General features: G+C 40.2%; 1 protein-coding gene across 1 annotated transcript in view; it reads right to left on the reverse strand.

Moving 5' to 3' along the window:
• Positions 1–15,689, reverse strand: part of MDN1 (midasin AAA ATPase 1) — a 3,484,183-nt gene that overhangs the window by 2,951 nt on the left and 3,465,543 nt on the right. The window contains exons 100-101 of the mRNA XM_044071809.1: positions 14,434–14,497; positions 10,496–10,638 (exon numbers count right to left, since the gene is read on the reverse strand). Coding sequence (XP_043927744.1) covers positions 10,496–10,638; positions 14,434–14,497 — 207 coding nt within the window. The remainder of the gene's footprint in view (positions 1–10,495; positions 10,639–14,433; positions 14,498–15,689) is intronic.

Raw genomic sequence — 15,689 nt, forward strand, 5'->3', positions numbered from 1 at the left:
TCATACTGCATTTAATATGAATGAATAGAAAACGTACTCATAGAAATATATTTAATACATTCATAATACACATATAAAAACATATACAAATATAAAAGTATAAATATGAAAATATATATAGGGAAAAAAATATATATATCCCCTGTATCTCAAACTAAAATGCATATAATCTAATGTAAAAATGCACTTGTATAGTATCTATAGGCTGATTTTCTCTAGAGTACATAATTAATGTTTTAAAGGTCTATCTCTCAGGAAGGGTTTAATAGAAACCCCATTATTCAGCCCCTTCCCTTTATCTGACTGCATCCTAATTATCCATTTAATTACATGTTGTTCTGCGTGATTCTTAATGTTACCTAGTCTCTTACTCCTGTTAACTAATTCTATTACTGCAAATTTAAACTTATGGCTTAAATCATTATCCAACGTGTGTTTGGCCAAAGCGTTTGTTTCATCCTCTCGATTAATGGCATAAATATGTTCCCTCACCCTTTCTCTTAGGGTTCTATTGGTTTTACCTATATAGTACCTTGTGCATTTCTCACAGCTAGCTAAATAGATGAGGTCTCTAGATTTACAATCCACATAGTGTTTAAAAACATAAAGTCCTATCATTCTCTGGATGTATGAAGCTGCTAGAACCAGACATATAAGACCACTGATTGGAGTTCCTACAAGGGAAAGTTCCATGTCTACTAGATGCCACCCTACCCATATTATTTTCTTCATAACAAAGTAACCTTTTTAGGGATTTACTGTTGCTGTAACTATATCTGGGATTAAAGCCAACAATAGTGCATATCTCTTCACTAGTGGTCAAGATTGCCCAATTTTTTGTTATCACTTTATCATTTTATTATTATTAGAATATATATTCACTCTTATTTAATCATTAGTATGGGTCAGCTGCATATCTGTTTGTGTTAATATTGCTGCATTAGTGTCTCTTATTCTAAAGTAGGGTCTTCCTTTTCCTTGTCTGTCTACCTTATTCATATCTTTCAATATCCCAGCTTCTTGTTTGGAATATGCCCTTGTAGCAAATTCATCACTGAGGAGATTCAGTGTTTGTTCACATATAGTATCATCACTAGTTAAGTTAGATACTCTCCTTCCTTGATTAATTACTATGTTCTGATAAATATGTTTTGGGTGCATACTTGTTCAGTGAAGCAAGCCATTTTTCCTGCAGCTCTTTCTATATAATCTGGTTGTGAATTTATTGTTTTCTTTATTGATAAATACATCTAGAAACTCAGTTCCTGTTGTGGACCATTTCCCTTCAAATTTCAGGAAATTAGTGGTTTGATTTATATATTCAATGAATGCTTGCAAATCAACCACACTCCCTTCCCATAGGAAAAATATATCATCCACAAATCTCTTATAGTATTTGATTTTGTTTCCATATTCTGTGTCTACAACGTATACTTTCTCCCATTTGGCCATGACCAAATTTGCACAAGGTGTTCCCATGGCAACCCCCTTTCTAGACACAGAATATATATATTTTCATATTTATACTTTTATATTTTTATATGTGTATTATGAATGTATTAAATATATTTCAACGAGTATGTTTTGTTATATGATAAGCCATTCATTCATATTAAATGCAATATGAGAATTGAATTTTTGATGAAATACTACCATCTAGTGGAGAGTTTTGGTATATAAACTGAGTTAAAGAACATTTTTGGCGCCTTTTTTATATTTAAATGATGAGAAATGTTATTGAATATGTCTGATGAAGGTTTTTTGGAGTAACTTGAAAGCGCTTACACACCATTGAATTGAATTACCAACTGTTTTAATAAAAGATCGTGAATTTGAAGAGCTGTGGTGATACCAGGCGTATTTTTTCTTGGATATATAACTTTTGCTGCTGACGCTGAAGGTATCTTTGTCCTTGTAGCTGCCTTTTGGATTTCTAAATAGTGCTTAGACAAAGTGATCTTTGAAACTGGTTTACCCATGGATGGGTCTGAGGAGACAAATAACTGGTCCGACTTCCTAAATTCCTTAGTTTGGCTGAGATAAAAACTCAGTTGTCTGTGAACATCTAGTTAGTGTAAACAATATTCTCCCTCGTTAGAAAAATTAGGGAAGAAGACTGCTAAATTAATAGACTGATTGTTGGTTTCCGATACTACTTTTGGAAGAAATGATGGGTTGGTTCTCAGTGACATCCTGTCCTTATGAAAAATCAAATATGGAGGTTTTGAAGATAACACATGAATCTCTGAAATTCTTCTGGGAGATGCAACATCTACCAATAAAATGGTCTTCCATGAAAGGAACCTCAAGTCACAAGTCACCGGTGGCTAAAATGAGGAATGGACCAAGGACTGTAGAACCATATTAAGATCCCAGGGAATGACAGGTTTCCCTATAAGATGGTTTTAACCTCAAGGTTCCTTTGATAAAAACGTTACATAGCCTATGTGAGATTAACAAATGCTCTTCAACGCCATCATGGAAGTTGGAAATAGCAGCTAGTTGAACTTTGATGGTAGAAGAAGCTCCCTGTTTGAAAAGCGTAGTTAAGAATTCTCAAATCTTTTCAAACATTATCACTTGCCCAAATAGAAAATCTTTCCACTTACTGTGGTAAAGTTTCCTAGTGGAAGGGGTTATGTGAAGCCAACAAAAATTTTTGAACTGGAGAGGATAGATTATTTTGCCTGCCGATCAGTGGAAATGGAGGAGCCAAGCTGTAAGCTTGAGGTTTTTCAGACTGGGGTGAACTAGTCCCTGTGGATGGAACAGGAGGTCTGGATCTGAGTCCAAAGTCCATGGATGGTGAATTAGGTGAGGCCAAAGAAAGAGGAACCAAACTTGCAGAGGCCAGAATGGAGCAATGTGCATTACCTTGCTCTTCAACTTGATGGCTTTCTTCAGGAAGTGAGGTATTAATGCAATAGGGAGAAAGGCGCAGAGCAGTCCCGATGATCAATTGTGAAGGACAGCATCTCTCGGGGACGCCCTCAGATAGGGAATTAGGGCAAAGGAGCTGCTGCACTTGTTGTTCAGGGGTGATGGAAACAGGTCACAGCAAGGCTGGCTCCAGCAACAGAAAATCATCACTCTGGGATTGAGAAAACACTTGAGGCAGGAGGATGCATCTGCTCAGCTTCTCCGCTATCATGCTTGAGCTCCCCAGGATGTGTATTGCTATCAGAAAGCGGGTGGAAGAGATCGCCCAGAGCTTCTCAACACAGGGGGGTAAAGACTTGGTTCCACTCTGTTTGCTGATATACCAGACTACTGACATATTGTCTGACTGAACTGCAATTGTCCCTAGAGGAAGGGCAGCTTGGAAGGCTTGCAACACTAAGAACACTGCCATCACTTTAGGAATATTGATGTGCTGATCAGCCTCCATTGGGGAGAAAGTGCCTTGGACTGTTCTGCCCAGATAATGCCCCCCCACCCCATCTGGGAGGCATCTGTGGGTCACTATGGCCTTGGACTGTGGTGAAACAAAGGGTTGGCATAGCAGAATTTTCTCTGATTCCATCCACCAGGATAAGTCCTTCTTGCAGTGGTTGGTGATTCGGATGAGATGCATCAAGGGATGAGTGAGGATGGACCACTGGAAGACTAGAAGCCAATGCATAAGTCTCATGTGAAATCTTGATTGTGGAACCAGCGTGATGGCCACTGCCATGGATCCTACAGCTTGTAGAACTAACAGAACAGGTACAGTGCATTGGAAAGAATAACTTCCACTGGGACCTTATCTTCTGGAATCTGTGAAAAGGAAGAGAAGCTATGCAAGAGGTGGTATTCAGGCAGGCGCCAATAAACTCCAGCTGTTGAGTCGGACTTAGTTGGGATTTCATGAGATTCACCGTGATACCTAGACAAGCATAAGTATGTAGAATAAAATCTCTTGTCTGTTCTAGAAGATGCCTGGAGGAAGAGGTCATGAGCCAGTCTAAATATGGAAACACTCTGAATCCATGCAGTCTCAAGTGAGCTGCTACCATACACTTGCTGAACAACCGGGGGTCTGTGCTAAGACAGAAGGTCAGTGCGCTGAAATGATAGTGACTGGCGCCCAGTCAGAAGTGGAGGAATCTTCCGAAGCGCTTGTCCATTTTTGTGTGTAATATGCGTCCTGGAGGTCTACAGAGCACATTCAATAGAGTTTCCCTAAGAAGGGGAGAATAGACTGAACCGTGACCATATGAATTTTGCCTGCTTAAAGTTGTTTGAAAGGCTGAGATCCAAAATCTCCAGTCCTCTGTCTTTTTTGGCACCAAAAACAACCTTGAGTAGAATCCAGATCCTATCTGGTTCACTGGACCTCTTGGATGACTCTCTATCTAGCAGCCTTTGAATTTCCAGAGCTGCCTGATCCCTCTGATTGGGTGGAACATTGGGGATTCTTCTTCCTGTTCTTGGAGCGAGAATGAAGGGACTGTAGTATCCTCTGGCAATGATCTTTAGCACCCAAGTACCTGTGGTTATCTGTCACCAGGCTAGTGAGTGCAAGGATAGTCTTCCCCAAACTGCCTCCAGAGGTAAGCAATCAGGCCTCCCTGCAGAAGCATTGGCAGGGCTTCCCTGAGAAGGAATCTCTGTAATCCTGATTTTGTGGGCTATTTCTGCTGTGAGGTAAGCATCTTGCACTGCAGCTCCCCCCTCCCTGAGGGGAGCCACTGCCACATGTGTCCTGGAAAGGCCCTTGGATTTTCTTGAACCACATTTTTCCACTCCTCTGGTTCCTGGAGTAGGAGCAATGAGGAGCAGAGAAAAGTATCCTCACTGCAACCAGGGTCTTTCCATCCTTTTCACACCTGGTCAAGGTATCTCTGTCGCTGGGGCCAAAAAGAGACAATCCATCAAACGTGGCATTGAAGAACGAACACTTAAATGGCGCCACTAATTCACACAAGCGCATCCAGGCATGGCTCCTTATGGCCACACCGAAACCCACTGCCCTAGTCCCTTCGGCTGCATGTGCACTGAACTTCATGGATGAGTCAGAAATAGATTTCAGGATCGCAAGCTGGGAGGCTACTTTATTCTGTACCTCCTCAGACACACCTCCTGCTAGCGTATCTGAGAGTGCCTTTATCAGATCCTTCTGGAGTCTGGTGAAGTGTGCCATGAAGTTCAATGACCGTAAGGCAAAGGTCGAAGAAGTGTAACACCCACTTCCCAAACCTGTCCATCGCCCTGGACTCTCAGTTAGGGGGGGGATGAACTGTGAAACCCTCTTCTGCAAGTTGCTTTTCTGTGGCTGCAGCAACCACCATGGCATCTACTACAAAACCCTTGGCCCAATACTGACTGTCCTCTGGCACTAAAAGGATTTTGTCTGTTCCCTGGGCATTGGCTCTACAGATACAGGGGCCTTCCATGCCCACTGAGCGATCAACTTAATGACATCGTCCGTAGCCGGGGTCACTCAAGAGGTAGATGGGCAAGCACCGAAAGCTTTCAGGTACACTGACTCCTCTGAGAAAGGTTCTTTGGGCTTCCAGCCACCCCTTTGTGTTAATATTTCAGGAATGTCTCCAAAAGAGACGTCTTCTGGAGGTGATCCCTCCCCATCATCAAAGTCAGTGTATTCTGTGACAGATTCCTCTTGGGAATCTAGGCGTTTCCTCTTACATGTCCTCTTCTGGGGCACCTCGGTGGGAAGCTCTGTGGAGGACTTGGAAGAGGTAAGGCCTTGTGCAAGGGTATCCTGCAGTTTCAATGCTCGCTGTCCAGTCGTGGAGGTTGGAGGAAGCTCTGGATGAGGAGTCCTGTGAAAATGCTCTGATTGGGAAGGAACCAGCTGAGAACCTCCAGAGGCCAAGGCCCTGTTCATGACCTTTAAGGCAGACCCCCCCCACGAAGAGGGATGGGAGCCCATTACCAGGAAGGACAACCCAAGAACAGTGGTCCTACCCCACTCAGAGGAGACTGCCATTAAGGTCGACACTGAGGAAGAGCCCAAGAACGAGGCAGTGGAGCTATGACCCTAGGAGTCCATTGGTTTCAAAGAAACAGAGGAACTCAGGGCAGACACTGGATATGAAGGCATAAAAGCTGTCAGAACAGCCGGAACCGGGGAATTGGAGTTGTGGTCTCTAACACCTCAGTGAAGGTGAGAGGAGGAATGTCTGGTGGAGTCCTTGGAGAGAAAGTCCCATCTCCAGAATGGAGTGAAACCTGGGAAGAGACTGTAAGACCCCTAGCCACTAGGAGCTGATCCACCCAACCTCACAACGCCAACTTCTGTCAGACTCCTAGAGGAACAGACAGAATGTTGAGGGAGATTCCGGTCTCTCTAAAAAGGGGCTTGGAAGGTGCCCCACAAAGGGATCTATTAAGGGGGAATACTTAGTCCTGGGAACTGAAATAAATCTTGGTTCCAAAGTTACTGATGGTGCTGTAGAAGGAACTGGTTCCAAAATTATGGATGGCAAGCTGCACTTAAAAAAAAAATAAGATGGAGAGGAAGTCACGTGAACAGTCGGCGCCATGGTGGTTGGCACTGAAACCTGTTGTGCAGAACTGGTCACCACAGTCAGTGCTGACAAAGTCGGTACCACAGGTTTTTTGGCACTTCAATTCTGCAGATTGTGTGAGAACTGAAGATTTAGGTCTCTTGTGTGCCAGAGCCAAAGGGGACACTGGCACCAAGAGACTTATCTTCTTTCCATGTTCGATTTCAGAGGAAGAAGGTGGAGACTCATCAGATTTGGATGACTGGACAAAGTCTCATCAAAAGATATATTAATCCTTCCTTTCAAAATAAGGTTGTTCTTCCTTTCTATGAGGGCCCAGTGACTAAAGGCTTGATAAATAGTGCAATCCTCTTGTAAATGCACCAGACCCAAGCAGTAGACACAAGACAAATGCCCATCAGAATTGGGCATTTTTCTTCCGCAATCACAAAGCTGTTTAAAATCAGTTGTCCCTTTACTTTTATCTGCCATGAAAAAGATCAAGTCACAGAAAAAAGATTTACACAGACACACTTGAAAGAACAAACAAAGAGGGGGGAAGCTACCAGCAATGGTAGGCCAGAACTACTAAGAGGTAGGATATAAAGGGATCGAGCTATCAATGATGGTAGAACAGATACCACAAGGTAAGAAGGTAAATATCACTCTCACTCACAAAACAGAGAGAGAAATATCTAACTACAGCTATGATTCTTAACAGAGAAAAACTACCAACAATGGTTGGGAAGAACACGGAAGTGTAAAAGGATTGGGATAGTAAAAGCAAACAGAAGGTGAAAAAGTTATCTGGGTAGGTAGAAAAGATTTAACGAAGTTTCGAATGAAAATGAAAATACACTTAGCTCAAAAGAGAGTTTGGCTGACGCGTCTTATCTGGAAGAGTGACAAACAAGATTTGAGGTAATCTAGAGAGGGACATTCTGGGTGGGGACTCAGCTTGAGAGTTTTTGTTTTGCGCAAGCTGTTATAACGGCTGAGCCAGTTCCAAGAGTCCTATACGGCAAGGATAAATGAAGACTGACAATATCAGATCATACTTTTGCCAAAAATGTCCAAAGCACATGAAACTTTGCCTAGTGTAACAGCTGAGGCAAGTAATCCCTATGCAGGATTAAAGATGTCCCATGAGCTATTCTTAGGTTGCTTACAAAGTGTGGTGTTTCATCTATGGGCTTATGAAGAATTTCCACTTTCTTGGTGCATAAGGACCCTTTACTTAAGGGTTTCCAAAATGCAAGAGCAGCATCCTTAAGAAAGGTTTTGTTGTGAGATTTTGCAGCAGTTCCCTTCCTTCTTCTCTAAGCAATGATCAAGACTTGTCTTTGAAAAAGTACGAAGGATCACCAATCAATTCACGCAGGACTTCATGAAATGAAAAATTTCACCCAAAAGATGGATCTTCTGCTGGGGTGCTAGTAGAGGAAAAGCAATAAACTGTCACACCTGTCAATCTTAATGAAATGGACCTCCTTTCCCTCAGACTTCCAAGCCCAAGTGGATTCTGAGTGTACGTGTGTGTGTGTTGGGGGGGTGGGGCTGCATTGGTCTTTGCAAGGTAGGTGGTAGTTGCATAATCAGGGGTTGGAATAAGATTATAAATATAGGGAGGATGCCTTACCAGAGTTAGAAAGAGAGGACAAAGGGTACCTACAAATCACCAAATACAAACAGAATGTGTAGTCCTACACCAACTTCCCACTAGATGAACAAATTCTGCAAGTTAATACATAGTCAGCATGGTAGAAGACAGAACAGGATCAAGTGAGCCTAGAACAGCCAACTCAACCCTCACTGCTAAATCTCTGATCCAGGGGATGTGCTGTATACAAGACTTCCTTAACCAAAGTTCAGTGCTAAAGATGTACATAGGTGATTCAAGAGCACATACTGTGGAATAAAGCTGACAGGCTATATGTCTGAGAATCAGGATGGCTTGTGTCCACAATCTCCACTGGTATAGAAGAATAAAGCCCTGACTGTAGTCTGGAAACTTATAGTTTGATTAACATCTCTAGTTCCTACTGGAGATGGCAAGGGAGAAGAGGGGAGGGGAGCAATGTGACTTGGCGACTCACCTCTCTTAAATCCCTCGTGAAGGCTAAAGACTCCAAAGAAGTTGTTGGCTTCAAATTGGACAGAAATGACCTCAGGGGTTCCACCTTTCACTGAAGTAAGAAGTGATATGGCCTTGCTGAGGTCCACTGAACCCTTGGTGTGTCACTGGCTAAGCACAGTGGGGTTAGCAAAAAAAAGTGTAACCCCTGATGGTTGCCCAAATTATGGCACCTTTGGGTTAGTTATTGCCTTAGCAGATAAGGAACAAATGAGTCAGCTGACTAAAAGGGAGTCTGGAAGGCAGTGGTGTCAAAAGTTAAAATGAAAAAATGATGACTGGTTCCTGACCCATTGATCTCCCTCTCAAAAGTACGTTTCCCCAATTTTTGCCATTTGCACATAGGCAACAGCTTGGACCTACACTAGCAGAGTTTACTACCTAACTGGGATGCCACTTTAGTCACCAAGACAATAGACTTGCAGCTGGCCGCAGCAACTTTACCATCACCCTCTCATCTGGTTTTTGCCTACAATCACCTGAAGGACCCTCTGCAGTCCCTATTAGTAGGCAAGTACTTCACCAGCCCAATGCAAGCATTAAGAAAGACCTAGATCATCCTTCTGCATCACCTCTGAGTGTGTTGGCACTGGTGAGACCCCTTTCTAGTGAGCTCCATTATTAAGCAACAGGAGCAAGATCCTGTATGGGTCCCATCTGGTGAAATGGTTACTACAGGAATACTTGCATCTGAATGGCTTAGGTAATGTAACCTGGGATTTTTAGAATTATACTTGCTACAGCCAAGATGAAAACTGAATTAGCATTAGAAAGGGCTAGGGAAAATTGAGACAGGTGTGCCCTCCTAGACAATGCAGCATGTGCCTGTGGGTGTAGCAGCCTGAGATCTAAGATATAGTCCACTGACAGGCATTCATGAATAAAATTTCCAGCTGTTGCCCACTCTGAAGTGCAGTTAAAAATAAGATCAACAGACTGTTTTAATATTAATAGCTAAGCTCCATCACTCAAAAGCCATCATCTGATAAGAGAGAATACTATTCAGATCATAGCAATATTCACGATTCCACCTCATGATATTCCCTGGACTGTGCAAACAAACTTGCAGACTTGACATGCTTGATGATCTTTCTACAAGGTCAAAGTAAAAGTTCTGCTTTTCTCACACAGCATGAAGACACAAAACTTGTATGATTTTTAAATTATGCTCTCCGTTCAAATCTGTAGAGCCTCCAGTTGATCCAACACCCACCCCAGATCCCCCAATGACCTTACCAGGTACCTCCCACCAAATGTAACCCTTCACCGGAACAGCCTCCTGACTCCTCGGGAACTCAGTCTCCCATTACTCAATGTTAGGCCCAAGAGCAAGGATCTTAACAGGAGTTGTTGGCATGCAGCTAAGAGCCACCAACTGTCTGGCAACTGGTCAAAGTCCCTATCTGTGACAGCAGCTAAATGCAATGATGTCAGAACACTGCTGTCACCCCCTATTTTCCCCAAGATGACTTGAAGGTTCTTGGTCTCTATCTGTAGTTGCACAGGCACACAGTTCCCAAAATTCTCCCTGCAGGAAAGGACAGCTGGCTGTCGGTGACTTCATCCTTTGCTAGCTAATCTCAAACTCTGGTCACTGGTGGTGCAAATACATGTCATGCCTCTGTGCCATCACGCAGTCTGAAACTGATAAACTTTACAAGTAAAAATAACAGAAAAAGGATGAGATGAATGATGAAGCTTAATCCCATTGTTACTTTGGATTTAGTGGTGATGGTGGTACAGAGTTTCTAGACCAGATTTCCCTTACAGTACTTTTAAAGACATCATAGTGGAAGCTACGAGATTGTTAAGAAAAATTATCAATTCCCTTAATAGACAGATACTCTGAAGACTTAGTAAATGTTGGTTTGGATGGCATATCCTGCTTTCATCTTAAATGGGTACTTACCCTGGAATTTGGGTCATCTAAGACCACAAATATAACAAATACGTTTGCATCTCTGGCACCCTGAACAGCTGAAATAACCCGCTCTTTCCCCTCAAGGAACAGTCCTCTTCCATCAGAAACGATCAGAAGCAACTGGGATGTTTCTACGAAAGGAAAACAGGGATACTGTTAGCATTAAGACTTTTAATATTTTCCTCACCCCAGTCATTTTAATGCTTAACAGGTTCTACATCTACTTAATTTACAAACCTTCAATAAACTAGAATGAATGCAGTTTGAAGATGCACAATTGGCAAGATAAGCTATTACTTGTTAGGCTGACCAGCAACTGTCAACTGTAATACTAATGTGATGGAGTCTACAACTACTAGAAAATAAAGATCACACATCCACAATCCATGCAACTCTCAGTGGCAAATTAAAAACTGCTTGAACAAAGTATGCTGGTAGTATATTACCATATTGCAGCTACTTTTTCTTCCTCCGTCTCTCTGTACCCCTCATCAGTGGGCTGTAGCAGCAAACAAAATAAAAAACACATGGGAGACATTATTCATCTGAGCACCAAGCATGTGGGTGAAGGATGAGTGGAATGAGCAGAGGAGTAAATCAAATGAGAAGACTTCTTTTAAGGAAAAAGGCAAGGCAACAAAAATGAATGCCATTCACTGAAGGTACAGTGCTGTGGTATGGGGTTTACAGCTTTAAATATTATTTATTGACACGTGATTACTGGAAAAGTCCGACTGGGTAGAAGCCCATTTTCAGAAGAGGCTTGGGGAGAAAAGCACCAAAGTATTACAAAAACATTTTAAAAACACTAATTTAACATTTTTTAAAAATAACATAAAAAACAAATAATTTAAACAATTATACCAAATTAGACATAATATGAAAACGCTGGTTTAAGAAGAGATGCAAGTTTAATAGTTAGAGAAATTTTAGCTAGTACATAGAGAAATTAAAAGTAAGCTAGCATGATACAAACATGAGCTGCAATTCAAAGTGAGAGAAAATCAGGCTTAGACTATTTTCACAGAAAGCTAGGGGACAGAAATTGATACAAGTAAGAAAGCGAGTGAAGAAGGGCGAGTAAGGATATACAAGGTATGAACAGGTATTTGTTCACATTTAAGGATATAGTTTATCCTGGTGTTAAGCAAGAACAGAGACAGCTTTTGGCTAGTAAGTCTTTCAGAACGGATTTGAAGGATTGAAGAGAGGGTATTGACCTGATGGATAGAAATGAGTTGTTCCAGGCCTTAGCAACATTGTACGCTCAGGTATGCTAATGCTCATTAGCTTTCCCCCAAACTATTACTTTAACAGCTATAATTAGAGCTGGACACACAAAGTGGCATAACCTCTTGCTGCCCGCCCATTAATATTAATGACATAAATATGGCTCTAATTTTAGTCGTCCACACTTGGAAGCAAATTTTGAAAGTATTTTTACTATAAAATGTTGTGAAATAACCTTTTGTTTTTTACATGCACACAAGCACTTTTTATGCAAAGACAAAATATAATTTTAAGCCTTTATAATCTTTAAGATGACAGAATGAAAACAGTGATGATGCTGATGTCTAAAATATATTAGCTGCACTGACAGAACAGCAAATCAGACCACTGGCAAGAAATTCTAAGTAACAGGAAAAATACTGAAGTTAAACTAGACAGACAAATGCAACAGTATTCTGAACATACATTTGAAGCATGCAGGCTCAAAGACAGAGAAAAAAGGACCGTTTGCACATTCTAGACTGAGTAAAAGCATCAGAGTTAAAAGTTATTGACGTGTGAATATTTAAGTAGTAAAAGACACTTTCAAGTCATAAGACGAAGTACAATGTCTGACTTTTGAGAAGCTAGGAATGATGCAACACATTCATAGTATGAAAACACTGAATGTGAATGTGTACAGTAATAGTCAGTTGCACAGCTACAGACATCTCAAATACTGTACAGCATCACAATAATAACCCTTCATGACTAAGGTGATTTATTTGCAAGTTTAGGAAGCCTACCAAGAAGATACAACATAAATCATGATGCCACAGAAGTGATGCAAGCCCCCTAGTGAGATACAACAGTAAAATGGTGTAGGAATTGAAGCAAATGGAAAGCTTAGGTGTTAGAAAGTTGAGAAATCAGACAAAAGAATGGGTCGATAGCAAGGTCATTATTATGAAACCAAATAAGACTGGCATTTGCAATGATCTGTTAGATCTGAATTAAGTGTGTAAAACAGAGCACTGAGCCCACTGCTTTCAGTTGAAAACGTGGTCTCAACAATGCCAAATGCAAACCCATTTTCAGATTTGCATTGATAGATGTGAACTTGGCATTCTGGCAGAAAACAGATGGCAGAAGCTCTAAATTGTTAATTTAACACACCATTAGGAAGGTACAGATTAGACTTTTGTCTGGTATTTCATCAGCAATGGCAGTATTTCATAGTGTAGTAGCTCAGGTGTTTCAGGTCAGACACAGGAAAAGTATGACATCAGATTGATACAGTTACTAAACAGATTACAACATAAGTTAAAGCTACATAAAAGCACATGTCAAATAAGAGTGGCAAGTCTTAAACTCATGGGTCACATTCTTATATCAGAGGGACTGAAGTCTGAAACACAAAGATCAACTGTGCAAATGCCTAAACAAAACGACAATCCATTATGGAATAATAAAATATCCTAAAGCATTTGTACCTCGTAAGTCTGAGACAGCTATCCCTCTAAAAAGCTGTTACAGCCTGCTGTAGCCTTAGGACTGTAGCTACAATTTTTTGAAATGTTCCAGATCAAACTTCCCTATCATCACATTTAATATTTCAAATCTAAAAGACTTTTGAAGAAATCAGGGAGATACATGCACAATTTGAGTTGCTCAAAGTATAAAGGAACGAAAACTTATTTGTTGAAGTGTTTAGTAACATGAACAAATGATCCATCTTGTTTTTAAAAGCTTACGACATGCTTACCACAGAAATAAGGTTAATTTAAAACAAATGTAATGTATGCTACCTCAAAGAACATTTACATAATTACATAAAATGTGTATCTACACACACACACACACACATATATATATATATATATATATATATATATATATATATATATACACACACACACACACACACACACACACACACATATATATACATTAACTTTACAATTATGAAAATTTGAATATAACTTTAATTGTGTTAATGACCAGCTACAGTGTTACAAAAGCCTTCAAGAAAGCAGTCTGACTAACCATCTCATGGAAGCTAGAAGCATATCCACAGTGTAAGTTCGGTATACTAAGCAATCTAATACACGCGAATACTTAAGTGGCAGTGTGAGTATAAGTTCAGGTAATGGCCATGTAAAGTGCAACATGCATGTACTGCACAACTCAAAAAGAAGCAAAAACGAAAAAAGTCACACTAAAGTTAATACCTAGAATGGAAACTATGCCTTCAACACAAATTACGTGATCCATAACTTAAATTATGTGGAATTCGCTCTTTCAGGAAGGGGTAGATTTATGGAAACTGACATTGCATCCTTGACATGTCAACTTCAAAAGGTAAGCTCCAAATAGTAACTATGATTGTTAATGAATTCGTTTAAAAAAAGCTTAAACATGCTAGTCAGTCTGGTCTAAGATACAAACAAAATATGGAAAATACATAAAACTGTCTTGTTGGTAAGATGTACAAATGTGCACACACTCCGTCAACACTAATATTTCGGAAACCTGATTGCTGCACTCAACATATTTCTTTGATGTCAGACTGAATCAGCAGTGTTAGATATATAGATAGGCAGACTGTGAAAGCATCTGATTATAGGAAAAGTTAATGCTATGACATAAGCCTCAACAAACCATCACAGTGAATTTTAGAAACAATTACAGTATAAAAAAAAAAAAAAATTACTTACCAAGGCTGCTTATTTGAGACTGCTGTCGTGATGCAACAAACATATCTGCAACAGCATCTAAAAACTAACAAAAAGATAAAGAGAAATGGTGAGGTGGAGAATAAATCCATTATCATTTTTAAAATGCATTAAAACAAACCGCAAACCTACAAAAATGGGCAAACAGCAATAATACAGGTACAAACTTACAATGAGACCAAATAAAGCTATGGTTGCAGTCTTACTTCATTTAGATGGTACTCAAGGATAAAGTAAGTTACTGAAAATACATGTTGTATCCAAGTGTACAGGTATGACATAAAACACAAGATAGACAACTATGACGTACATATAACCTGGTAAGCAGACTGGATAACAAAGATGCAGTTCACAGACAATTACTTAGACAACAAGCTTTATAAGAAAAAAATGTATTTTACAGTGATGTACTAGTGAACAAGAAACTTGTATGTACAATGCTTACAGAATAGTAAGTTTACAGACTAAAGGGGTCTTGAGGTCCCGACCGGCATCCCGCACTGTCTGGCAGCTAGCAGCCAACTTAGAACTGGTGTGGACTAGGGCAATCTGATTTTTTAAAACAATGCATCACGAAGGCCCGAGATGGGTGTCGACACAATGTGATTTTTGAAAGAGAAAACCAAAGCGATACCAAAACTACTGAAGGTTGCTCACACCAAAAATGTGCAATAAACAAAAAAAAAGTGTGAGCCAGCCAACATAGCCACTAGAACACCAAATAATTTCACTAAAAAACTTGTTTATTCAAACGGATTAACGCTTTTGCAGGATTGCCACTTCATCAGATCCAAAAGAGAGAATACAAAACATACAAAACACATCGATCATATAAAAGGAGACTAACCAATCAATAACATTTTCTTTCCACATTGTTTAATTCAGTACAGGGTCTAGATGCTTCGAATTTTTTGTTGGTAACCCTGGACATTAAAACATTGTTTACAGTGATTCCCAACTAGGGTTGCCACCTTTTAACAAGGGCAAAGTGGGACATGGGGGTGTGGTCAATAGGATAGGGTGTGTGGCCACACCCCCACTACATCACCAGAGTTGTTAAAGGAGATGCAGTATTAGTTATGGATACAACATTGTGACATTACAGCATACTGAAAACTCATACCATTTTCATGAAGTGAACTATTACTGCAAAAACACAGTAGTTGTAACAGTAAATAAACTTTAAAGGAATAAAAAACACACTACTCATTAAACATACACTTGTTTATTTAAAAAGT

This window comes from Protopterus annectens, chromosome 1.part0, assembly GCF_019279795.1.
Source record: "Protopterus annectens isolate FY-2018-M chromosome 1.part0, PAN1.0, whole genome shotgun sequence".
Classification (NCBI taxonomy): domain Eukaryota; kingdom Metazoa; phylum Chordata; order Ceratodontiformes; family Protopteridae; genus Protopterus; species Protopterus annectens.